Genomic DNA, 26,864 nt, shown 5'->3' on the forward strand with positions numbered 1-26,864 from the left:
CTGCCAAAGCTGGTAAAGGTAAAGCTTTTCGTACCATCAATTTATATAGGTCTGCGATTTATTCCAATCATACCTACGTGAATGGAAAACCAGTTGGAGAACATCCACTTGTTTGTCGTCTTTTAAAGGGAGTAAAATTTTCTAATCCAAGGATGCCCAAATACAGACAACTATGGGACGTTAATATTGTTTTAACATTTCTTTTGTCATGGCCTGATAATAACATGCTTACTTTAAAAATGTTATCTGCTAAGTTAACAATGCTTTTGTGTCTTGTTTCTATCAAACGAATTTCCGATGTCAAAGCTTTGGATATTTCTAATCGTCAATTTACTCATACTGGTGTATTGTTTATGATTATTCGTCGAACCAAAACCAACTTATCTTCAGTTTTTTATCCTTACTTTCCAGATCACCCCAATCTATGTGTTGCACAATGTTTAAAAGTTTACAGAAAACTGCAGATTTAAGAACATCCTCTGCTTCCCAACTCCTAATTTCATTCAGAAAACCCTTTAATTCGGTATCAGCCGCTACTTTAGCCTGTTGGGTCAAATGGATTATGTCTTTGGCGGGCATCGATACTTCTATGTCTGGGGATCATTCTTCTAGAGGAGCCATGGCTTCCAAAGCCTTTTGGGCAGGTTCTCGTTTGGAGGATATTCTTAAATCTGCAAACTGGTCAAATGATAACGTATTTAGAGTCTTTTATTGTAAACCTGTTGACAATGTTTCATTCAATGTTATTAATATACCACTTCAGAACATCCAGGACCTCCTCCCCAATACACCCCAGTATTCTTCCCTGTTCTGTTGACACACATGCTCAAGTAAGAGGAATGTGACAGTGGAGTTGGTTCACATTGTCTCAGCAAGGCCACACCGCAGGCTCAAGGTAAGGTTTGCAGTGGTTTGACATTTTTAAGTAGTGGACATTAAGGAAAGTTTGATTTGAAATACTGTATTACTGCTAAAGTTGATTCTAATCAGGCTGAAAACAAATGAAGCCCGTCCCGTAAGGATTTCTGACAGAGAAGCAGAAATACATTTCACAAGCTTTTGGCTAAGTACAATGTGCCCTTCACTGCTGCACATCTTTTGGCCAGCCTTGTAGAGACCGATTTCTGAAATGCTAAACCTGGATAGGCTAATGCTTGTGCAAGAACGAAAGCAACCAGTGTTTTAAATGTTGCAGTTGTATTAGTGTTGCTGATTGACTTGGAGGCTGGTAGGACAGTCTCAGCCTTTAATCTCTGTGTGAATGGTACAATGATCAAGGCACTTCAAAATGAATCCTATATTTGTACATATTTTTTTTATGGGGAAAAGAGCTTTGCAGGCTACACATTACTTTAGGGGCCTGATTCTAACTCTGGAGGATGGTGTTAAACCGTCCCAAAAGTGGCGGATATACCACCTACCGTATTACGAGTTCCATAGGATATAATGGACTCGTAATACGGTAGGTGGTATATCCGCCACTTTTGGGACGGTTTAACACCATCCTCCAAAGTTAGAATCAGGCCCTAAATGTGCTTAAGGAAGTGAAGTATAGATGAAAGTATAATAACAGTGGTTTCTAATGATACAGAAAAGCATTCCATTCAAAAAATGGTGTCAGGTTCGGTATAAATAGTGCTTCACTGAATGTAGGAAGAAATAGGCCCTAATTACAACATTGGCGGTAAATGCTGCCTACCGCCGCAGCGACGGCCGCCAAAAGACCGTCGCCGTGGCTAACATCCGTCCGCCAAATTATGACCACAGCTGGATTTCCGCCACAAAAAGGGCAGAAATCCGGCTGTGGCCATACTGGCTGATGGTGTTAAGGCGGCACTGCTACCACCAGCAGAGCCATGCCAGTAGACCACCGCCAGCTGTATTATGACAAATAATACGGCCTGGTGGTGTACTGCTGGCGGGCGCTGCTGGCAGTAGCAGCACCCCATCTCGTTCCCTGCCGGAAAATCCCCTGGATGCAGGTAAGTTGGACTTCTGAGCGGGGAGGGGGGTTGAGGGTTGTTGTGTGTATGTGTGTGTGGGGTTGTGTGCATGAATGTGTGTGTGTGTGTGTGTGTGTGTGTGAATGCGACTGTGTGAGTAGTGTTGTTTGCGTGGGTGTATGCATGTGAGAGAATGCGTGTATAAATGGAAATGTGAATGCATGTCTGCGTGTCAGTGTGAATGTGTGTACGGATGTGTGCGAGAATGAATGGATGCATGCTTGAATGAATGCGTGTATGCCTGAGTGAGTGTGCGTGAATGGGGGGTGGGGAATCAGAAGGGGGAGCGTGGATGGAGTGGGGGGCGTCTGGGGAGTGTTGGGGGGGGGTGAGCCTCCTACCAGTGACAGGGAAGGAACTCCCTCTCACTGGTAGGGCCTACCACCACAGTTTCCGTGGCGTTGCGAATGCCACGAAAACCATGGCGGTAGGCAGGGTCAAAATGCTGCCGGCCGTACAATAGCAGCCGCGTGGCTGGAGATTGTTATCTCCGGCCCGGCAGCTGCTACCGCCATGGCGATAGGTATGGTAAATTGTCAGGTTGGCTGCAGCCAACCCGCCAGTGTCATAATGTGGCAGTATGTACCGCCAGCCTGTTGGCGGTACTACCGCCACTTTATCACCTGCCGCCGGGGTCATAAGGACGCCCACAATGTCATCAAAACTGGAGTACGGTCTATAAATCCTGATGCCTAGTTCATGGCTTCTCCATGTCATATGGCACACAGAGCAGCACCCCATGCTGCTTCTGCTTTCTGTTCCAGTTGTAAAGACTTTGATAAAATAATTGGGTGCAGATGTTTTCTTTTGATCTGGCTACTCTTCAAAAAGTAAGTATATCCTGTACTTTGTCAGTGAAAACATGAAAAAGAAGGTGGGAACAGTGACTTAGGAGTAAAAAATTTAACATAGAAGAACAAAAATGTTATCCTTGCATGTTATTTTGTCAGATATGAAGAGACTAAGGGGGTCATTTTGACCTCGGGACCGCCGTGCGGAAGACCGCCAGTGGTGGCGGTTTGCCGCTCGGCCTATTATGACCGTTGGCAGCTCTCCGTCCTTTTACGGACGGATAGCCGCCAACAGCCATACTGGCAGAAGGCGGGGAAGTGGAGGTTCCTCCACCTCCACCGCCACGCCAACAGAACACCGCCCAGCGAATCACGTCCTGTGATTCGCCGTGGCGGTGTTCTGTTGGCGGTGTGGTGTCGGCGGAGCTGCCCCCATGGCTCCCGTCCCCTCCCGGAGGATCGTCGGACCAGGTAAGTCGATCGTCCGTGAAGGGAGAGGAGTGGGGGGTGTTGTGTGGGTGCATGGGGGTGTGCGTGTGTGTATGTAGAGGGGTTGTGTGAGTGCGTGTATGCTTGCGTGCGTGTTGTGTGTATGGGAATGAGTGCGTGTATGTCTGTATGAATGTGTGCGTGTATGTTTGAATGTGGGTGTGCGTGTCTGACTGTGTGTGTGGATATAGGCATGTATGTCGGCGTGTGTGCATGTAAGTGTGTAGGTGGTGCCTGCGTGCGTGTCGTGTGGTTCTGGGTGATGTGATGTTGGGGGTCGGGGTGGGGAGGGGGGCCCTGCCACCTTTGGAGGGTGGCAGGGGTGGTGGAGGGTGTAGGAGAGGGAGTCGGGGTGGGGTATGGGGGAGACCCCTATCAGTGCCAGGGAAGGAATTCCCTGACACTGATAGTGCTTACCGCCATGGATTTCATGGCGGTTCAAAGCTCTGGAAATCCACGGCAGTAAGCCGGGTCTAAATACCGCCGGCGGTCTAGTGACGGCCGCCGGGCTGGAGACCCCGGTCTCCAGCCCAGCGGGCGGAACGGAGAACCGGCGGATGACCATGGCGGTATCATTGTACCGCCATGGTCATAATTCCACAAAGTAAGACCGCCAGCCTGTTGGCAGTCTTACCGCCGGTTCTCCGCCTTCCGCCATGGTCATGATGACCCCCTAAAACTCTTATGTAGTAAATCTAAAGGACAGAGCACTGTCCTCTGGTACTTTTACCGTAAGTTTTGTTTTGTGCCATATGCCTCAATGGGACAAATGGTGTTCTTATTCAGGGCATTATTTAATGAACGTATGTACTAAGTATAATAGTACACTGTTTATTTTATAAGGCAAATGTCTATCATATCTAGGTGAGCATTTTGTAGTTAACAGCACGATTGCATATGTCCATACTGCTTTAATAAATTACCGTATCCAAAGACTTTCTTTTATTTGATATTATGGAGCCAGAATTGTTCACAGTAAAATCATCATAGAAAGGGGAAGTAGGTTAGTGAGCCTTCATTCCTGGGGTTTTGCAATGGAAGTTTCAAGGCAGTTTTAGAGGTTCTCATTGCTAAAAGGGCAGCGATTTTGAACATTTCTCTTTACACGGACTTCAATGATGCTTCTAATCTGGCCAATTGGCGAAACTCCACTGGCTCCATGTGCCTAAACACTTTAGGCCATTTTCACAAATATAAATTTAGTAGAGTAAATGTACTCATGGGTAAATCTACTACTGCACCTAGTAGTAACTTCACATGTTTTGCTATTGGCCACTTACAAGTGTAATGTTACTCCTAGGAGTAGACTTAGATGTCTCCATGCTTTGGTGGAGCCTCCTGGAGCATAATTTATGAGTGTGAAGTTAACTTTCAAATTCAGATAGAGGTCGCCACCACCTGAGAGAGATATCCCTGCTGTAAAGTATGAGAAACATGTATTAAATTTTCTTAAACTTCATAAAATAATAAAAATATTTGATTATAAAATATTATTGGGAAATCATTTCATATGTTTGTTAAATCAAGATTCAATAAAATGTTATAGCAAATTAACTTATATGTGCGTCAAATATTTTTTCAAAAGTATATTTAATTTAAAAATACTATCCCTAAACAATACATTAAAAAGTCCCACCCACATTAAAAAAATAATATGCATTAAAATGCATTAAAAGGTATGTATACAATTACTTTACAATGCTAATAGTTATTCTTCAAATACTTTTACTATAATTTTGGTCTTAAAATATTTATTTTCCCTTGTAAAATATATATACATATATATATATATCACAAATTATACATTTATTTTAAAAGTCAAAATAATTGCATTTATTTAGCATTGTAACATTAGTCCTTACTGGGTGTTCCTACCACCATTAGTTTCTATTGGCGTGTGCTGTGGTACCTGTTAGTGGCCATGTCTGGTGCTGTACGAATTCCAAGACTGACCTAACGTACATTCACTAATATTTTGGGAGTTTGTTGACTGTTGCAATGGAAGCATACAATGGAAAGCCAATTTACAGAGTTGTAGGATGTAAGAAATGTGTAGCAGGGTAATGTTCCAAAACATTAAACCAAGGAGTAAAAACTGTTGGTTTACGTACAAATTTCAAAGAAAGAAATCTTCAGTAGGAAAATTAAGTAAAAGAAATTTAAAGAAAATCCTGTAGCATCAATGATGGAGGAAAACAAAGCTATTTAGGAATAAACTACAGAAAACAAATACAGGACATTAAAGGGGCTTTCCAAACCAAGAGATGAGCAGGTATTCGGGCATGAGCACAATCTGATGATTGAAAGAAGTTCGGAGAAGTGGGAGTTCGGCTAAATGGGACGAAAACAACAGAGCAAATAGCATAGAAGCAGATGAACGGGGAAGAAATGTCTCATCCTTTTCCTACTTACATACAACATAATACTGGGAACACATAATGGCAATGGCAACCCCAATTAAGATAGAAAGGCAAAAAAGGTTTGCACCTCATAATTATCTGGGGCCCTTTGTCCAAATGGTCTACTGATCAGTGTAATGAAAGCTGATTGAGTTTTGTCAGCACCCTTAAGCAGCACCGTTTTCAGACACTTTATAATTACCAGCCACACCTCACTGCCAGAGAGGATCAGCACTGCACCCAGTATTTAAGAAGCAGGATCCAAAACCCAACATAGTTATATGATAACTGCACTGCTAGACAGTTAGGCACATATTTACGCCAATGTTTTGCTCGTAGCGTGGGTAGAAGACTGCAACCTCTTATCCATGCATAAATCTGATTTCATGAAAGGTTCAGAAATCTTGAGTGAACTGAATATATTTGCTCACAGAGTGGTAAAGTGTTATGGAACTAAACAGCATGCTTGCTTCCTTATTTGTCTGCTTTTGACAGGGTGAATAAGGTGGCCTTATAGAACTAACTAAAAAACTGGGGATACAATCTTCCCTCTTGGGAGGAATGTAATTCCCCTGTTGGAAAACATGTATATGTGTCAAGATTGGAGATGGCTCTGCAGTCAAACGTTTATCGAATAATCGTGGACTGAAGCAGGGATGCGTGTCAGCCTCAGTGGGTTGATATTTCCTGTCACACAGTTTACCCATACATTTTCAATTCAAACAAGCCCTCAGATGGGCAAAGACTCCCTTCTCAGAGAAAAACCAAAATCAAGCAATAAGTTTTCACCCGTCTCCCCAACCCACACCAGAGATTATTATTCTCATCAGCGACCATACATGATGTTGTTGATCGTTTCTCACCTAATTATAACAAAAGTAAACTAAATTAGGGACATGCAAAGATTCTTTTCATATCAGCAGAGTCAGTAATTACCCTATAGTGCATCTCATTTGCGATAAATACCCAGTGAAAAAAACAGACCAACATATAAGCATTAAATATATTAAATACATAATAAAATTAGTTTGCAGTTGGCTAAAGGCATGTAACCCCCTTTTCACATATGCATTATGCCACACGTTCTGCATGGTTCTCTTGAAGGCGAGGAGGGTAAGTAATGTAGGACATGGTCCTTCTAAGGCAGAAAACTGTATCCTAAAATAATAATTTGTTTAGGAGGGACATCTCCTTCGGGACTGACTTCTCAACTCCCTCACTTACCCATGGGTAGACCCGAGACTTACCTGTTGGTTGGATTCACCTCCTCTAATTCACATGGCCATCATAGGCCGCGACAAACCCTCGACTACACAGTCGCAGTCCAGGATCGACCGCTATACAGCCACCCATGGATCTTCGAACCCGCCAGACTGATCTGCCTTGCCTCCAAACCCTGACCACACTGAATCCATCCTAAAGGCCATCTAAGTCTCCCGTTCTGTCCTAGGAACTAAGATTGGCGAAGTGGGAGTGGAGGTCTCCTTTTTATGCCAAGACCTTATGGAAGAGGCGGACAGGGTAACAGAAACGGAGGAGCAGATCTCTGAATTTGAGGACACAATGAGGGAGCTCAAATCTAGGATCCATCGCTTTTTGATGATGTTGCAAGCACTGGAAGCCCGGGCTGAGGATGTCGAGGGTCGGGCCACCAATGCAACTAGCGTTTTGTGGGATTCTCAGAGGGGAGGAAGGGCAATCTCCCAAGCAATTCTTGGGAACTTGGCTGACTTCCTGGCTGCCTACCTCTCCCTAGGCAACTTGCTTTGTGGAGGTAAGGGAAGACTGTTCCCTTGCGCAGCGGTCTCCCACCGGGGCCACATTGCATCCTGTGATAGTCAAATTCTTGAACTACCACGGCTGGGACACTATACTTTGAGGGGCCCAAGGGGCAGACGAACTCCACTTTCAAGGAAGTCATGTGATGATCTTCCAGGACTACACCAGTGCAGTGCAGTAACGGCGGGGGAGGGTTCTTTTGACTTGTTTACCACATGGTTATTGGTTGTTGTGTAACAGGACAACAGATGTTTCTGGGGTGGAAGTGCAAGGTAGGGGGATTTAACCTGAGGCTGAGTGCTTTAATCCCATAGTGGAGGACTTGCCTCTCTTTTAACTGTTCCCTTCCTCACAATGTACAAGGAATTGTTGAAGGTGGGTGACCTCTTGTACGAACACTGGGGGCCCACTATTTCTAATACTCCTAAACCGCAGAAACCCCCGCGAGACTGTGGGTCGTACAGGCCTATTGCCATCCTAAACATAGAATCCAAAATTCTAGCCAAAGTATTAGTGAACCGGATGGTGAAAGTTCTGACCTCCCGAATTCACTTGGATCATAATGGATTCATGCTGGGATGCAACACTTGCCATTGCCTCTAGCAGCTACATAATGTGTTTGCCCTATTCGAGGATAGCAAACTGGCAAGCTCTATTGATTTTGAGAAGGCTTCGACTTGTTCCTTTGGCAGTTCCTGTTCCACCTGTTGGAAAACATGAATTCGGCCCACTTTTCAGCTGCTCGGTCCAAAGTTTTACTCCGGGCCCTGGGCAAAGGTCCTTGCAAATGGTATAACATCCCAGATCATCCCAGTGGCACAAGACAGGGCGGCCCCCTGCCATCCTTTTTATTTGAGCTTGCCACTGAGCGTCTGGCGGAATCTGCCGGCTCTGCTGGACAGACTGGCACGAGGATCATGACTCACTCTACACAGACACCTGTAGGTCTATATAAGCAAATCCAATGCCACTGACCCACGCCTCTTGCACATTACAGATGTACGCCAGGGCCACAGGCCTCACAGTGAACTGGCCCAAATCCACCTACATTCCCCTCCAAGGCTTTCACAAGGACATTAGAGCCAACACCCTACTCCAACGGTCCTTTAGATACTTTGTGATGCATGTCGCCTTCTCCCAACAGCAGGCCTGGGACCTCAGTTTAACGCCTATGATGCCAGAGTCTTAAAGGACAAGGCCCACTGGACAACACTCCTGCTTAACATGGGAGGCAGGGGAGTGCTGTTCAAAATGGATGCACTGCTGAGGTTTCTTTACACCTTGCAGAACTACCCTTACCTCATTCTATCCACCTTCTTCTGCACACTACAATCTGATGTGGCTTTATTTGGGCTACAGGTCAGCCACAAACCTTCTGTACATGCGTGTTGAACCCCTTCGATGGTGGGATGGGGTTTTCAGACATCCAGTTATGTTACTATGTTACTGGGCCAGCCACCTCCTATCCATCACTGACTGTTTTTTTGTGGACCGAGATGACCTCCCCCTCCCCCCCCACAGTGGAAGAACTTGGCGAGTTGGAGCGTCACGTCACAGTCAGCCTTCTTTTCGGACGCATCATCCCTGCAAACCTACCAAATGCTACACGTGTCACTACTTGGCTGAAATCAGGTGCTGTGATGGATCGGTGGCCTTAGGGTGCCAATGGCAATGACGCTGCTTTGGTTTAGGTCCTGGCTAAGCCAAACAGCCACCTTGGAGAGCTTCTGAGGATTGATCTCCATAAGCATCTCGACTGCAGGAGACATCTCAATGGGCACGTCGATGTGCACTTTTCAACACCTCGTAAACACACGATATGCATAAGGCATAGTTTTACCGCTTCTGACAGCTGCGACATGCTCTCAAAGCGTCCCTTGACCCCACAGAACTCCCTCTACAATATAATTCCTTGGAGGCACACCAGCTGGGATCGTGCTAGTTAGAAAGGGCATCACTTACCTCTATCACTTATTAGTAAATAACACTCCAGACCCCATGACTACAATGAGGGAGGGGTGGGAGGGGCCCCTTGGAGGAGGATGACTGGGTGGAGGCTAATGTGGCCCTTAAGACACTGGCAAAAATCAACAAACTTTGCCTCATCCAGTTAATATACATACACTATACCACAGTACCTCACAACTACAGAGGATGAGGGGCACCCTGCCACCATGATGCTGGCAATGCAGACACCCAGCTTGCACCTTCTTCCGCATGGTCGGGAATGCTCAATTATCCAAACATACTGGAAACAAATCTGTACTACCTTTTCACAGATCGTGAACAGAAAAGTCCCTCCTTATGTTAGTTCTCTAGGGCCTGCTGAACTCATTTTAGGTGGAATCGCCATACCAGACAACTGGCTGGGCTGGGCCTCATCATTGCAAAAGTGGACATTGCCAGACACTTGCGCTCAAAACTGGCCCCACCATTTCCTGAATGGACCAGCGAACGGATTTTGGCACAGCAGCAGAAAAATGTGTTTAAAAATCGAGGGGATGCCCAAAGAAGCACCAAAAGGTATGGTGTGAATGGCTGACATACTTGGACCCTCTATAGTCTGTGAGTTAGCTCTTATGCGAGATAAACTCCTTCAGCTGGGTATATTATGGGGTTTGGGTTTGTTGCAGAACAGTTGTTCCGATTGTTGTTTGCCTTTTTATATGTAACCTGACATCTAATAAAAATAGTTTTTAAAAAAGCAAAGTGTAGAAAAAAATAATACCATCTTGGATTGGAAGTATACTATTTCATATGCAGGTTTTTTTAAAGTGATGGGGTTGAGAAGATTAAACCCCATTCCTTTCAAAGAGATTTAAATACATTCTGTCCTCCTACGAGTGTACTTTATGAAAAACCTTACATTGCGCTACCAGACACTCTTGTTCACCAGATTTTGAAAAAGTAGTAACTATGCAGAAAATCATGAGGTTCAAATGTTGTGTCAGCAAGAACAGAAATATGGGCAGCTTACAGGAGCAAGATAATTTCGAAATGTAGTTCTTGCATTTATGGAGTGAAATTAGATTTTTTTTAAATTAGATCTGATTTATATTTGTCTGGACCTTAAAACACAACTTGTTAAATAGTGAAGGTTACTTGTCACGTCTGACAACTAACGAAGCAATGTAATTGTGTGTAGCAGTTTCCAACTGGCAGAAGACACGCAGCGCAATTAAATGTGTACATATTTTTACACAAGAGTTACATGATAAGGAGGAAGGAGAGCATCATTCTCTCTGTCACTGCCAAATGCAGAATTATCGAGGTAAATGCACTGATGGTAACCGGAAAAGAGAAAGAAATTGCACTGTTTTTAAGACTTTTTATTTAATGGTTGTAATTAATCTAAAGTAATTTTGTGAGGGATAGATTGATACAGTGGACCTAAAGGACAGAGGGGTCTGATCGGTTTCTTCATTTATGAATGAATGAGTGCTGGTTCCGAAGCTCTGCTCAGAATTCCCCGGCCGGTGCAGATGAATGTCGGTGCACCGAATACCAAAGCCGTGGAGTCTTCATTCCACCTCGTGCCTTTTTAACCTACTACCAGCCTGTCCTTTATATCACGACTGCAAGCTCCTCCCTTACCCACCTCATAACATGTGTTCAATCGTTCTCTTCTTCTGCCCTTCCGATGTGTGTTTTTTCTCTCTTGTTCTTGGTTAATGTCTGATAGTAAGTGCCAGTCACCAAAAAAGACTGGATCAAATTAGGAGATGGGTCTGATGTACGCAGAGTCTAGTCGCAGCCCAATTCATTCTATTGCTTCACGACCACACTCGCCTTTTGCATTGTGAAGGATTTTCAGATCACTCGCATCACACAGGGGATGCCCTCCATAAGGCGCACGTCACTCGCCTAATTAATAAAAAATTAAGGGACAACAAGTTTCTAATTCATTGCAAACAGATAAAAGTGTTGGGAATGGAGACTTGCACAGAAGAGCAGATCTTCATCCCAAAGCGCATGCACTGCAAATACGGTGCCCTAGGGGTCGCAATGCTATGAGGGGCACAATTTGAATTTGACATTGGGGAGAGTATACCAGTGCTTAATTTGTGCTTGTTGTTTCCGGTGCTGAGCACCGGAGCTTATTTTCGAGGGCCGGGGCTTATTCTTCTGCCTCAAGCATTTGCTGCGAGCAAAAGACACATATGGAAAAGACGGAGGAAGAGAAAAACAAAAAAACTTCACAAAGGGAGAAAGTAGAAAGCTACTGGAGTGAGCTGAAGTGGCAGGGAGTGGCTTTATATGGACTAAAGAGTCCCCGATATGGCTTCAGGTTTACGCCGCCTCGGAATTCCATGTTCCCACATTTAATTGCAGCAGCTGCGTGTATAAGACGATGGCTTTGGGCACCGGCACATCTTTATTTACAAATGATGCACTGGAGCATACACATAACTGTTTAAAACCTTGCCAAGCACACTGTGTGAGCTGTAAATTATCAGGCATGTCCCATTCAAAATGTTACGCCAGCAACGAAACAGAAGTGGGTTGTGTCCACACTGTAAGAAAAGCACAGAACTGTTCAAACTGTATCAAAACACAGTGCCCCTTCCTGAGCTGGAGAAAAACACACTCGACAGAAGTCTTAGAATCTTCAAATGAACTGACCATTTAAGTAAACCCTCCAATACATTTTTAATACATCAGTATTTTCGGCACTCAACCTGCTGAAAATGTAGCGAGGCATCGACAGAAGTCAAACGCCATTTTACCAAAGTATAACAAATACGCTTCAGTGTTAAAAATAATTATAAAAACAACTTACCTTTTTTGGAACACAACCAACATTTACCTAGAAGAGATGAGAAATGAGAAACATCAAAACGTGTACATTTTTTAACAAACATCGACTCATAATATTTGAATAAGGGCAGTAAAAGCAGGTTGTTCCTGGTCATTTGGGGACTTCGCATCTGTACACTTCCTGGCACTGTGTAGAAAACGGGTTAAAACTTCATGAGGTTATCAGAAACACTTTTTAAGGAAAATGGTACTGGGGAATATGCCAGAAAATAGTACATTCTATGTTTTAACTTCTGAAAAGCTTACTACCATATTTGGAGTTTCCTAGATGATAGATATTCAGCAGTCAAAGATTCCTGTGGCCCCACCATCGAGTCTGTCAGAGTTTGGAGTCAACTGTGTCAAAAATCGAGGTGGATCAACTTCTAAATATCGAAAGGCTGGTCAGTCAACTTTTCCAGCAGTTATCCACATGAAAGACAACTATGAAATGAGAAACAGACTTTCACTAAAATATAAGACTGGTGTCTTCAACATGGTTGGAAAACCTCTGCAGCAAGTTATAGCCAAAAGCCGTGTGTGCCTGATAGTGTACCTCCCATTTGAGAGGTGCACAACCAGTGCCCTCAGACAATATTGAAAATTCCACCCTCCAACATAAGCATAGCTAGACTTTCCACACGAAACCCCCTTCAGCCCCACTACTATCGTGGAGGAAGAGCTCATCAATCCCAAAGGGCTGGCAGGAACCGGCCTGCAGCACTTGAAAGCATGCCCTAATTTCCCTATTGTGTTCACGAAGACTATGATGGAGTGTGAAGGTATTGGTCTGACAACTTTTCAAACCAGTCAAAAGAATGGGACTCTCAATATAATGAAGTCCCTAGATATTATTTCTCAATTTGCTACTGAGCCCTCTCAAGGAATAAGAAGTACAGAGAGGAGCCAAAAGGTAGAGATACCCAGGAGGAACTTGAGAGTCAATTGAACCTAAGAGCTGGCATAAGGGCAAAAATACAAGCTTAAACAGACCCAAAGCACGTGGGTGTGTAGAAGAATGAGTGTGCTGAAGAGGGAGCAAGGAACATGGTGTGCCCATAGAGCCGATACAACAGCTTAGGCAGAATAGAGAATACAGAGAGCCGAAGACGGCCAGTAGGGAAAAGCCTAGGATAAGGAAAAAGAAGGGGGCGAGGAGAGACAATCATGGAAGCAGGGACTGACTCTAAACAGGAGGTAAGGGAGGAGTTCAAAGGAGTAAGAATTGTGTAGTCACATTGAGCCTAATACAGTGGCATGGGCAAGGAAACTTAGAGAACTTCTTCTTTTCAAATTCCATAACTCCCTCTTAAAGTTTTTCTAGGTTTGCTTTATTAGAATCCAGGAAGAATGGTCTGCTGACTGACAAAGTTTCACAGCTGGTGGTTCGCTTATCGCTTTGGAACCAACATCAACATTATATGAAGGTAAACTGTGGCAGCTGGCAACAATATTCAGTGGTGTGGCCAGCAAACTGGGACTGAGAGACACCAGCAGTGCCTTAAAGATTAGCGCCAAAGTTCTCAAACGTGGCTTGTTACAAACAGTGTTTATAACGAACCACGACTGAGAGCTCTGGAGTTGAGGCTGAAGGGATTGCGAGTTTCTCAATGTGCTTATCAGTGTGTTAAAGAGGTGCCAACTGCCGACTCAAGCAAAATTAATTTAGATGTTCAGCTTATGTGCTATAAACAGTCACTAAATCACTGTCTTGCATTACATTAACATCTTTAACATTTTAAAATTAAACTTGAACGTTAAATTTAAAACGTTAATTTAATGCATGTTAGCGATTTAGTTACTGTTTAAATAAGTGAAATAAAATATTTACTCACCAACTGCCTGGACGTCCTCAGGTCCTGGCGTGCTTCTTCGGGATCCTAGAGCCAACTCCCCTAACCTTACCAGATGCCACGCTCATGCTGTTAATCAGCATGAGAAAAGCGCCAGGATTGGTTGGAGCGGGCTAGTTCAGCGCTCTTTCGGACACTGGGTGCATGTGCTTTCTCTCCACCCGGCTGTCTGAGACAACTTGGGTTGGAGAGGTTTAAAGTGTGCATGTCACGCTGGCCGTCGCAGGACAGCAGGCCAAAATGACATGCGTACGTTAAAACTGCTGTCACCACTCTGCCAATCTGCAGGAATGGCCTATCCCTCCCTCACAGCGCGGGCTGGCAGAGGAAAAAATAAAAAAGGTAATAAACCGAGTTTATTACAATTTTATTTTGCATTTTTGCTGTGCCTGCAAGATAGGCAGGGTGACATTCCTCCGCTCATATGGAGAAGCCGCCTCTGAAGTTAAAATAAGGAAGGCTGTACTTTTCTTAAGAGTCTCCTGAGACGAGTGGGTGGGAAGAAACACCTGGAAGAGCTAGCCAAGAGTATGAGGTGCAAAGACCCACACTACAATGTAAAGCAGTGATAGAGCGAACTGTCCCCCACCAACTCAGAGCTCTCAACAGGTCCCTGCACCAAGCAGTTGAGGTTCTACCATGTAAGTGTGAGGGTGAAGCTAGAGTCTACGGAGTCCTCCTGAGATGGAAAAAGGGCTGGTCAGTTCCATGCCTGCCCACCTTACAATTGCTTGGAAGAATACATGGCACCCGTCACCTCCCGTCTGCATTAATATTTTTCAAGAGAAAACGATAAACTTTCATTGTCCTGGCCATTATGTAATCATTAGCCAAGTTACTTGGTTGTTCTTGCAGATAACAGGAAGACCAAAGCTACTAATTGAATCCACAGTTCCTCACTGTAAAGCCTTATTTCGACAGTTCTTGAAAGTTACCGTTGGGTAGATCTTCAAAACAAGTTGATTTAGAAACTACAAGAGGAAGCACGTTAGGATTGCAGACACTGCTTCAAAGGGAGCAAAGGTGAACCACAAAAAATCCTCAGTGGCAAAAAACAGTCATCTGTGACAGCTGATAAATGAGAAATTGGAGATCGACAAAGCAACTTCTACCTGAAGTCTGCAAATACGTGTCTTTAAAGTAGTGCAGGGACACGAGTCTCCTTAGCAAAGATTCATACGGTAACTGCCATTCCCATGCATGTTATCACCAATGTGAGATGAACAGGTCTTTCCCTCATAATCACTTGCTCAAATTACCACAGCATATTTGTTAGCGCAAACGTATAATAGTGCCATGCACTGCACTGGAATCCTATGAACTGCTTACTGATGGATATTATTACAACTGTCGTTTTTTAACTGAAATGATCTGATTTAGCAGAACCAATTACATACAGTTTCATTTCCCACCTTTTTTTAATTCCTGTATCATTTCTATGTGGTCGGGATGTTAAAAGAGAAGCCATCTGGAACTGGTGCACTTTGCACACAGTGCAACCGAGGCCAGGTTCTGGAGTGAAGATATGGGGTAGAGCACGAACTGTGAACGGTTTGCATACAACTGCATAATACACGACCAACTGGCCAACCTCAAAATCATTGGCATAAGCGAAGTTGTACAAAACCGACATTCATCTTTTATAGCAGAACAAATTTAAGTAAATTATAACTAGATTCTGTCTTTCTACAGTTGGTGTAGGACAGGTCTTTTCAGAGAATGCCAGTCGGAACCCTCTTTCATGTAATAAAATGTTGTCTGAGAAGCAGCTGTCTCTATGTTTGAGTGAAAGGGCCAAGCAGAGCTCTCAGTTCTCAAATATTACAACACTAGTACTTTCTACACCCAGTCTTGAAAAACATGATATTGTCACTTACTTCCCATGGTTAACTAGACTGTGTCTTTCTTAGTGGTGTTTCTTATTATTCTAGGTATTTCCGTACTTCTCTAATATTTATAATATGTCACTCCTGTAAGAAAACATACATCTTCCAAGTCGACTACTGCTCTCTCTCCGCATAAGAAACCACAATGTACCCTCCAATTTCACTGCTACATTAATTTTCCTATATTTCAGAGCTGCACACTGGATTACTTTATAATAACATAATTTGCTTCCCCCGCTCAGTCTGGATTTCGTCCTGTGCTTGCTAACAAAACTGCTGTTCTTTAAGTCTGACGTTACTCACCAATCCCCTCACCATAAACTGTCCTCCAATGTCACAATTTTCGCTTGTTCTGTTACTTTGGATACCATTGATCACCTCAGACTTCTTTGATTGGTCAACCAGCACGTTATGTGTATGTTCTTAACTGGAGGGCATCATAATCTGCCAGGGTATCCGGTTCATGAAAGGATCTCCCTCATCTATTGTATCTTGATATTAAGAGGCTCCCAAATGATGTATTTCATGATCAGACTTCATCTATTTCTTGTACCTATCACTTTCAGTTTAATGATGTTAAACAGGTCAACTTTTCTACAGGCTTTAGCTGAATTCATGGTGTGACCCAGCTCTGCTGTCCATATTTTATTTTGTCTTAGCTATCTCACATCTCCTCTCATCTGCTTTGTCTCTCCTGGTTCATTATTTCTTTTGGTTTCCAGTTGTAATATTTATGTAGGTCTTTTTAAAGTATCTTGATTGCAAGAAGCGCTATCACAATTCTTCTGGATGTCACCTCGTGCAAGGGACATTATAAGATGGGGGTCTGAGCTCTACAAATTGGCACAAGCAGAGGGCTCAATAATTAAACTTTTGCGATACTGCCTGAAGAAACCAGGTGATTTATATTAATAGGACTCTATTCTGTTCAAAATGAATCCAGAACCAGTTGATGAAACCACTGTGACTTGCGGACCAATATGCTTAGGTCATCGCGCCTATGACATCTTGATGCTGCCTAAAATATCTAATTGTCTAAGCTGATAATGTGATATATTTAATGGTCTGATGGACACTTTCCTGCCTTTAGCGCATGGTTATGATGACATTCTACAGAAGTGTAAGCCTCTCACACTCTCGCTCACTGATAAATGGTTTATGCTCTACTGTGAGAATTCTCTTGCACACCTCCTGCTTTGAACTATCAATATATCTTTTTGGAACAAGTATCTGTTAAATGTAAATCAAATAAATACATATTAAAAATGTATGACATTTGAAAGTCTCTACTCACTTGTTCGTCTTCATTTACCTAATGCATGCCTGTGCTGGCCTGAATGTAATCTTAAATTTGCCACTCTGATTCCAGTTACACCATACCATACCCTATATGTCCCTCCTCCTCACTGTAACAGCCTACATCTTTTATGGATGCATCCATCATCTACCACAACTTTGTTTAAATAAATCCTACAGATTATTAGGTCATTTCCACTATTACACCAAATATGGCTATTTTGTTTTGGATTTGACATTATAGTTGTTTTTGTAATGTATGCTCCACATCAAGGTCCGAGCTAGAACATGAGATTGACACAGTTGCTCTGGAACTACCCTTCTTTGAGCAGATGTTACAAACGTATTTGAAAGACTGGGAAAGGTAGAAAACAAAATAATGAAACATTCTTCCAGCACTAAAAATAAGAGAAAATTAACCAACGGGAAGATATCCTTGGGCTTGTCATAAATTCCACTGCTTACATCAGCTTACACTTTCTTACAGCGCTGACCCACACAAGGCTTTTCAACCCAGTGATAAATCAGTTAAGAATGTCTTGCAAAAGGGGCCACAGAGGTATCAAAAGCATCTGAACAAAGGGCTGCTTTGGAAAGGAGTGCAACGCACATCTGGGCCCGTATCAGTGATAGAGTGCTCTGTCTTTGTTTGTACCACGGTGCATCTATAAAAGGGGTGCGGCGGGCACAAACAGCAACAGTGTGCCATCTTAGAATGAATGCACTGCCCCCAGGGCATCTGTGAACTTGTGTTGACACCAGGGCAGCGCATTCAGTGAAATACAGAGTACATACTTCAAAGCAGCTCTGTTTTTCAAAGTGCAGGGGGCAAGTCGCCTACACTTTGAAGTGAGGAGAGAGATCCCCTTGCAAGCAGGTCCTTGACTGACCACATTCGACTGCAGAGGGATGTAGGGTATATGGGAACCCTTTTCAAACCTACAGAGGTCTACTCTCAGGAGGCACACTGATTTTTTGTGGAGCACTCTCAGTGCGGCTCCTAAGGGCATGCTTGCCTCTGCGCCTTTGTCCATAATAATGTATTTGTGCAGATTCAAAGTGATCCCTCATTTGCATATTGCCCTGCTCCCATGCAAATGAGAGAACACCCTCTAAAGATAGTGCTGGTGCACATGTTGGGCCAGCGCTATCACTGTTACAGAAGGGGCCGCACAAGAGGCCCACTTTAAAAGTTTTAAAAAGTTAATTTTCTTACAGTATGCACTGTTAAACCAAACTCTTTCTAGAATGCAGCCCATACATACCAGATCACAAAACATTTTTGACTGATGCTATTTCGTGTCTTCGTGACAAACTAAGGCAGTACTTGCGTCAAACAACTTTTACCATCTTATTATGAAAACAAGATTCTGGAAGTAGCAATGTGAGGCAACGCTACTGTATATTTAATGTGTGGCATTTTGGTATGGTGGTGATATGCGGTTTCTGTGCTTCATTAGTGCAATGTGATTTTGTTGCATACTGATGGGCCTTCCTGGGAGGAGGTTGGGAGGGACTCATACTTACATCTCAAAGGATAAGTGATGGGGTCCACACAAAAGGGACTAGTTATCTCCCACTGGCTGTCCGGAGCCAAAACCGACCTGCAAGGGGGCCCTTGGCACTTCACAGGAATTTCTTTGTAGTCATCCCCCACATTAAAGACACTTTCCTGCATAAGTAGTGGGTCTCCTGACCCACTCATCAGTAAACTTCTGGACTCAAAGAAACTCTGCTGGAGTAAAGACTGCTGTGTGCCAGGATCTCAACTCTGCTAGACCTGACTGTTCCTAGGAACTGTTCTTAAGCCCTGCTGTGCTGCACTGCTGCCTACTGATCTCTGCCCTGCGCCCTGACTCACCATCACCCGAGTGTCTCCAGGAGCTTGCTGGCTTGCCCTCTCTGTTCTCTACGAGGTCTCAGGATGATCAGAACTCTCGCTTTCTGCCTCAACCTGGGTTATTCTTGCTAAACAACTGCCTAGGGCAATCCCACGCTTTGTGCAACCCGCCGGAATCAGCGGACTGCAAGTAAATTTCCAGGAGACTTGACATTGTGGTCTCGTCGTTGCCCGTAATCCATTTTGCCTCCGAGGTGACTAGCCAACCTGCCAGAGTGCAGAGCGAAGGCAACTCGCCGCAACCGCAGCTATGAGATTCCACAGTGCGACCTCTCTAGCAGAGCTGTCCATGTCCAACTACTGCCGTCCTCAGGAACCGCCTGTGCAGCCCCCGCCAGATAAACCAACCAGATCCAATGACTGCCGCTTTCGGAAGCTTTCCTGTGCAGCTCCTTCAGCTGAGCCGCCAGACCCAGCAACAACTGTTCTTCGGTATCCCCCAGCGCAGTCCTCCCTCTTCTGCGGCGTGGTTTCCAAATCCACCACCAGAAACACCAACGCCATGTGGAGACGGATCTCAAGCCTATGGACACCGGAGGTATCAGGTGTCGCAGGGAGAGGTCGTTGGGGATCTTGTGGCTCGCACTGAGTCATGCCTATGGCCCGAGGGGACTGAGGCGTAACAAAGCTTCTTGCGGCCGAGTCATCCCAAAAAGGACTAAACATTCCATCTTCTACCAAACTGAATGCGTAATAATAATGAAAGCACTGCTCATGCCTGCTGATATTTGAAGATAACCTTTACTGATTTCCTAAGTGAATCTTTGTTGATTTGACCACAACTCCTCTTTTATCACTATAAAGACATACCTATTTTTCTATAAGACCCTGTGTGGAGCTTCCCGATTCTTCATGGTGTCTCACTGTAAATATTGCCTGCATGTTGCACACATACTTTACACATTGCCTTCTAAGTCAAGCCTGCCTGCTCTGTGCCAGCTACCAGAGTAAGCATGGGTTAATTTAGTCTGTGTATCTGACTTGTCCTGACTAGAGTGGCGGGTTCTGCCTGGCTTCGGTGGATACCTTAGCTAACCAGAAGCGCCATTTTTAACATCAGGAGGGGTCCTTCTCCCACATTACAGCATGAAATTCTAGCAGAGATGGCCTGACCTAATGCCAGTGCACTTCAGTGATGCTACATCTTGCCTGATGTTGATAAAGCAGAGTCCCAGAGGAAGGCTGCTGCTGCAGCATGCGTTTTTCCTTTGCAGAGAACACTGCCTTCATTCCTCTGCTGATAACGACGGCGCTTGCTGTCAAAAAAGATTTGCAGTGTGTTGCTTCTTCCTAATAAACTCTAAACTGCAAATTATTCTACTCTTCATGCTCTCCTAGTGTAGCGCATAGAAGTAGGTTTTAAGGTGTTAGCTTTTAGATGATATTTAACCATGTTAGACACTCATTTTATTCTCGCTGTTTTTATTATATCATGTGTAGTTATTTTAGATGTGCTGAGAAACGGAGAACATCCGGAACAGCGACCTACGTTGTTAACGCAAGCGGAACCACGCTTGCGTTAACGACTCCCTTTTTCTCTGCCTTAACAACGCATGTGCTGAACAACGCACATGCGTTGTTAAGGCAGAGAAAACGGGAGTTAGCATTGGGAGAGGACGCGGTCTGGTAAGCGGGGCTGGGGCAGGGTAGTTTTTAGAAGTGGGGTGGATTGAGTGCTTGGGGTGGGGGGAAGTTGGGGTAGGTTTTTTTTTTTAGGGGCGGGGAAATCGGGGTAGTTCTGGTTTTTAGGGGCATGGGTTATCGGGACAGTTCTGTTTTTAGGAGCGGGGTGGAAGGGTTGGGGTACTTTTGTTTTTGGGGGTGGGGGATTGGGGTAGTTTGTTTTTTCCGTGTGGGGGCCTGGGGTACTTTGTTTTTTGGAGCGGGGGTTCAGGGTAGTTTGGTTTTTGGGATGGGGTCGGGGGAAACGGGGTAGTTTGGGTTTTTTGGGGGTGGTTTGTTTTTTTGGGGTGGGGGTTCAGGGTAGTTTGGTTTTTGGGGGTGGAGGGGATCGGGTAGTTTGGGTTTTGGGGGTGGGAGGATCGGTGTAGTTTTGTTTTTAGGGGCGGTCAGTTGTTTTTAGGGCGGGTCGGTGAGGACGGGGAAGGGTATAGGGCTCAGGGTTGGTGGGAGGTATCCAGGGTAGTTTTGTTTTAGGGGTGGGGGTGTCGGGGTACTTTTAGTATTAGGGATGGGGTACTTCTGGGCCTTAGGACAGGTGGAAAGATTGCATGCTAGAAGCATGCATGCCATTCCCACACATGCCTTTACTAGGCATGCTTTTACAACAAAAAATCGTTGTAAAGGCATGCGTGGTAAAGGCATTCGTGGTAACAATGCAGTCGTTGTTCTGACCGTGTTGTTTAGGCATGCGTGGCTCCAGCATTCGTTGTTCCATCAAACACTCCTGAGAAACACGTTTGCCCTGTTGTAATAAATGCTTTTAGTTAAAAGTGTGTATTTTTCTTAGAGCAGTATGTGTGTGATATTGTGAATAACAAAATATGTTTGTTTCTGTTACCACGGTGCCCCTGATCCCATTGGAGGGATTGTTAGTAACCTAAAAGCAATAAATCTATTTCAGTTATGAATTGGGCAGGATTTTGCTGGGTTATTATAACTTTGTCTTTCACATTCAGCACTGGTGCACTGAACCGAGTTCATCTGTGTTACCCATGGGTGGGAGAACAAACTTTGAAGAACTATGCCAGAGTCATAGTTCGCACAACAGGAGATATCCAGCTATTAATTCACCAACAAACAAACTAAAACAAGAAACTGGTAAAATACACACAACAAATTAACCCCTCTAAAGTGGTGGTAAAACCCACCCCACGTGAAGGTAACTCCTAGCCACTTGTTAAGTTCACTACAAGCGATACAAAATGAGGACTCTAATTAGTTAATGAAGATTTAATAGTAGCGAAAATTCATCACCAAGACGAATATAGGGTTGCTCTCTCATGTGTTAACAGCCTTCTCTGTTCACAGCTTCTAATTCTAGAATCCAAGTCATGCGCTGATGGCATTATAAAGCAACAAGTTCACTCATAACACTGTGCTTGTTCAAGCACCTTTTACCACCGTACTATGAAAAAAGATAAATAACTTTGTGAAAAAAGCAAAATAACTTTGATGTCTCCTATTATTTTGCTTTTTGTATATTGTATTATTATGATCTATTGTTACACTCGACATGCCAAAAAATGCTGCTACATTTCTACTCAAAAGTAACACATCACTTTAAAGTTTCCATGGTAACCAACCATTTACCTGCGCTGGTATCATACCATCACTTCCGCTCATTCCAAAACTGCGTCTAAACCTAGTGCTCAGTGTGCTAATCTTACGAGCTACGTCCATAGTGCTCACTGTATGTGATAAGGTCTGTGGAAAGGAGTACGCTTCCACCCTAATCTTCATCATCAAACAACAGGAAACATTTGCCATAATTTCAATCTTGGCGCAAAATATAAACGTATGAATATGCCTTTAGTTAGAACTCTATTCTCCGGCAAATGCAAGTGGTTTATCTAGCACCACATATCCCACTATGCCACACGCGCGCGAGTATCTGTGTTTTGACGGCCAAATACAACATGTATGACTCTACTGCTTTAGCAGGATGCACGACTCCTTGTGCAAGAGGGGTGGTGGCCACGAGGAGCATGTGCTGCGGATAACCTGTACCGTGCATCAGGCTGGGCTGAAGACGGGCGGGGAACGGGGCGCGCGTACTCACACAGGTGCCCCCCAGCTTGTTGCTCTCCACCACCGCGGTCCTCGCCCCGTGCTCGGCTGCACGGCGGGCGCTGGCTAGCCCGCCCGAACCGCCGCCTATGACCAGGTAGTCAAAAGCCAGCGGTCTGCCGGCGGGTGGCGGAGCCCCGGCCATCGCTCGGCTCGGGGGCAGTGGGCAGCGCCGGACGAGAGGGGCGAGGCCGGTGCTCAGGATCCGGTGCGCGGCTAGGCCTCTGTAGATGAGCGGCGGGACCGGCACTGCCATGCCGAGGCGGAAGCGGGGCTCTGGTTTTATTGGAGCGAGCCCCGGGTAGGAGGATCCCTGGCAGCGTGCTGAGTCACTGTGAATCGAGGCAGCGCTGAGCCTGTGCCGCTGCGGGTCGCACCCTTTACTCGGGACTACGCCTCAACTCGGGGAAAATCCTGCTCACGACTCGGGAGAGGTAGTGAAGGGGCACACGGGCAGCATCTTCATCTTTTACATGGCCCTGCCCTCGGGTCCTCAGATATTTCACCCCCCACCTTTCGATAAAAGTGACAAATACACTCAATCTAACCTTCAATTGGTTCGTTGCATTTGAGCAGACAATCAGCGCTTAAAGCGCTTGCCTTGCAATCTCCTCATGGTATTTAGAGCTACATACATGGACATAATATTGAGTCTCTTGAAAAACAAGCAAAATACAGAGGGGCTTAGATTCCTATGGTGACGCAGACCACTGAACCCGGATTATTGATGTATTTACCAGTTCAAATAGCAGGCAGGGTGCCAATATCCCTTCCTAGCAATAGGGCCCCTGACATTACAGTTGCCTGTTTGGCAGGGACATGTGCTTTTATTTGCTTACAGAAGGGCATGCCCTCAGTACACTCCTTTAATTCTTAGTACACAGTACAGTTCCCTTTTCATATTTGTTCAGTTTATTGTCAATGCTGCTAGAAGCTCAAGGCGGCCACGCTATTGGCCGAAACTTTGAGTTGTCTACAGTGATTAGGACAAAGAAAGAACTTGTAACAGCCTGTTAGTAGGAGGAGATTTGTGGTAGAAAACCCCTGGCAAGGGTGACTCAGGCATATTTTTAGGTCGTGTATCAACGTGAAACAAGCTTTTGCAATGCATTGGGTCTTGCGTGTGCTTGAGTTCGAGCTATTAGCGTTGTATATTCCTAACTGGACTTTTCTTGCCACATAAATAGAAAATTAAAACAGTTGACATAAGTGAGCCAGTTCAAAGTGCCACGGCTGCATGAGGGCGAAGGAGAGACACAAAAGGAAAAAGAAGTTCGCTGACAGTCAAACGTATCAGCAAAAGTGCAATTATCCATGTAACGGTGGATAGCCAAGGTGCTAACAAAACTGCCCCAAGGAGGGACAAACGTAAAGCATTTACAAATGATAAGAAAGAATCTTTGAAAGGCAAGCCCATCAACAAGTGATAGTGATGGGCGTGTGCTGGGTGTGGTTAAAGCCCACAGATAGATTACAACAGGTCAAAGTAATTGCACACTCAACCTAAAAACATACTTAGGTGGCACCAGATTGAGCATTTTCAAATGTTGCAGCTTTTAGGGAAAAGGTCTATTATTATGTTATGATATATTTTTAAGTTTCATTAACTTGAACATACAATAAAAGGAATTACATGGGGTTAAGTATTAACAGCATATAATTACCACAGTGTGATACTGGGAGGCAGCAATTGCAGCTTAAAATGAAAGATGCAATGGCTCATTGGGGTGGACGATAAATTCTGATCCTCCGGCAGAGTTGGTAGAATTCTGGCCACTCTGCGTTACGCATGTAAGACGGAGTTCTGGCAAAGTTCCACCAACCACCACATGGCAGAGTTTTCTCATGCATGCCTCCCCAGCTATAAGTTGGGGAGCGAGATATGGCGTCCCCTAGCAGGATTTCCCCAACTCAAGCGGTAATGATTGTTCACCGTCAGAAAGTTACAGTTCGAGTAGAAAACCTACTAGATCAGCAGCGAGATCAGCTTTAAAAGTACACCCTGTGCCATACCACGTGGTGTTGTTGCACTGACTTTTCAGCACAGAAGGAGCTGCCACTGCTAAAAATCAGAGTGAGAAGTGCAACATGCCTATTTCTGCCCGCTTGTGGAACTCAGCGGAATCTCGCAGAGTTTTCATGTAACTCCACGAGTTCCGCCCACCCCTGGTTAAGGAGGGCTTGTGGGTATAATATAGTTTGCTAGAAAGGATGTAATCCAACATACATTTCATTGTTTTATAGATTCATATGCAAGCTGAGAAAAATTCACAGGTACCATTAAAGTTGTAGTATCTAGGGGGGCATGTGCTTGGGCTCTGCGCAAGATAGTGATACTCCACGAAGCTCTGGCAACCCTGCTGTTCCAACTTGTGTCTGATAATGCCAAACCCTAGCAGAGCAGCCCACACAACGGTGGATGGCAGAAGCGAAGCGGACCCAAACATGTTCCAGATTCAGCATTGCAGAAAACCCAGTTTTTATGCCACTGTGAGTTATGGCTGCCGAGAGTGCAACAGACAAGATGGCAGCCGCATCACCACGGGTAATTGCTGATCAAGGCAGCTCAAGTTGGCTGACATGAAGTGAGAGGTTATTAATCTCCCCTCTACCTCCAATATACCTCCATTGTCTCCCATCGCTTCACCAGACCACACCATTGAGTGAGTGAAAGCGGGCGAAATGCTCACCCCGTGGCTCCCACTCGCCTGTTTCTACCCACCTGCTCCTTTATTAAACAGCTACGCATCTCCAGTCCCACACAAAATGATCCTTCTATTTTCTTCTCTCAGCGTGCCTAGCAAATTTTCAGACCTTTGATCTCTCCTGTGTAGTGTTTCTGCAATACATGACGGACATCAGGAGTATGGTTTTGACAAACTGCTTGTTGCTATATTTACATTCTTACACATTTGAATGTTCAGATTGGCTCTGAGCCTTATCACTGTATAAATTCCCTACTATACTGATATAGTTTTAATTGTCCTTCCCACAAGTGATAGCATTCACCCTCGTGGAGGTCTTAGAACTTTGGCACCGTAAGTGCAGAATACCACATTTCACTCTGTAAAACTGCTTGTTGTTGATACTTTGAAACAGTCTCATTACACTGCTAACGTTTTTCGAGCTAAATAGCATTGTTCTACGTGGATCTCTCTCGGTTGCCATCAAGCATCACATCATGGTAGATTCTAAGGACCACAAAGAAAAGGAAGGCAAAGGGAATCTAAAGAGAACTAAACAAGAACCTCCCATTCTTGATTTTCTGGTTAAAGATAAAGCTGAGAATTCAACCATGCATTAGGCTGTTTTAAAAAAAAATAAACACTGTACGTGAAGTTGCTCAAAGCACTCAGACAAATACTGACCTATTAAAGGTGGAAGTTGCAGGCATCAGAATCAATGTCAAAGACTTAAACCGCAGAAGAAAGGATAAGTGTTGTTGAGGATCACAACATTATCCACTCCACAGGCATGGCTCGCGGGAGGGGGGAAGGGCTCGTGGCGGGGGGGGGGGGGGAGGTGCAGGGTGGTGCAGCGTGTGTGTGGGGGGGTGATTGGGGAAAGGACAAACAAAAAATAATAATACAAAAAAGTACCTTCCTCGCCGCCGCACCGCTCCTCGGTCCTCACAGCAGGCACAGACTCCCAGCCTGCCTTGCGGCCATTCCTAACGCTGCTTTCATGGTGCTGGCCCTGGCTTGGCGCTCTGAGGCAGAGTGGGAGCCTCTGCCTGCTGTCTCCAACCCAGCAACACAGTGCCGGGTTATAGAGAGCCCAGTGTGCATGTGTGTTTGGCTGGCCCGAGACGACAGGCCAAACATACATGCACACTGAGGGGAATGCTCTGCACTCCCCCTCCGTCCCTGTCACGCCACATGGCCCCGCTATAGCGGAGGAGCCGCCACTGCCATTCCAAAC

General features: G+C 44.8%; 1 protein-coding gene across 1 annotated transcript in view; it reads right to left on the minus strand.

Moving 5' to 3' along the window:
* The window catches only part of GSR (glutathione-disulfide reductase), a 175,813-nt gene extending 152,366 nt beyond the window's left edge, over positions 1–23,447 (minus strand). Inside the window, exons 1-2 of the mRNA XM_069237415.1 lie at positions 22,936–23,447; positions 12,242–12,268 (exon numbers count right to left, since the gene is read on the minus strand). Of these exons, the coding sequence (XP_069093516.1) occupies positions 12,242–12,268; positions 22,936–23,199 (291 nt within the window). The 5' untranslated portion in view covers positions 23,200–23,447. The remainder of the gene's footprint in view (positions 1–12,241; positions 12,269–22,935) is intronic.
* Positions 23,448–26,864: the final 3,417 nt, after the last annotated feature.

This window comes from Pleurodeles waltl, chromosome 1_2 (genome assembly GCF_031143425.1).
Source record: "Pleurodeles waltl isolate 20211129_DDA chromosome 1_2, aPleWal1.hap1.20221129, whole genome shotgun sequence".
Taxonomy (NCBI): Eukaryota; Metazoa; Chordata; class Amphibia; order Caudata; family Salamandridae; genus Pleurodeles; species Pleurodeles waltl.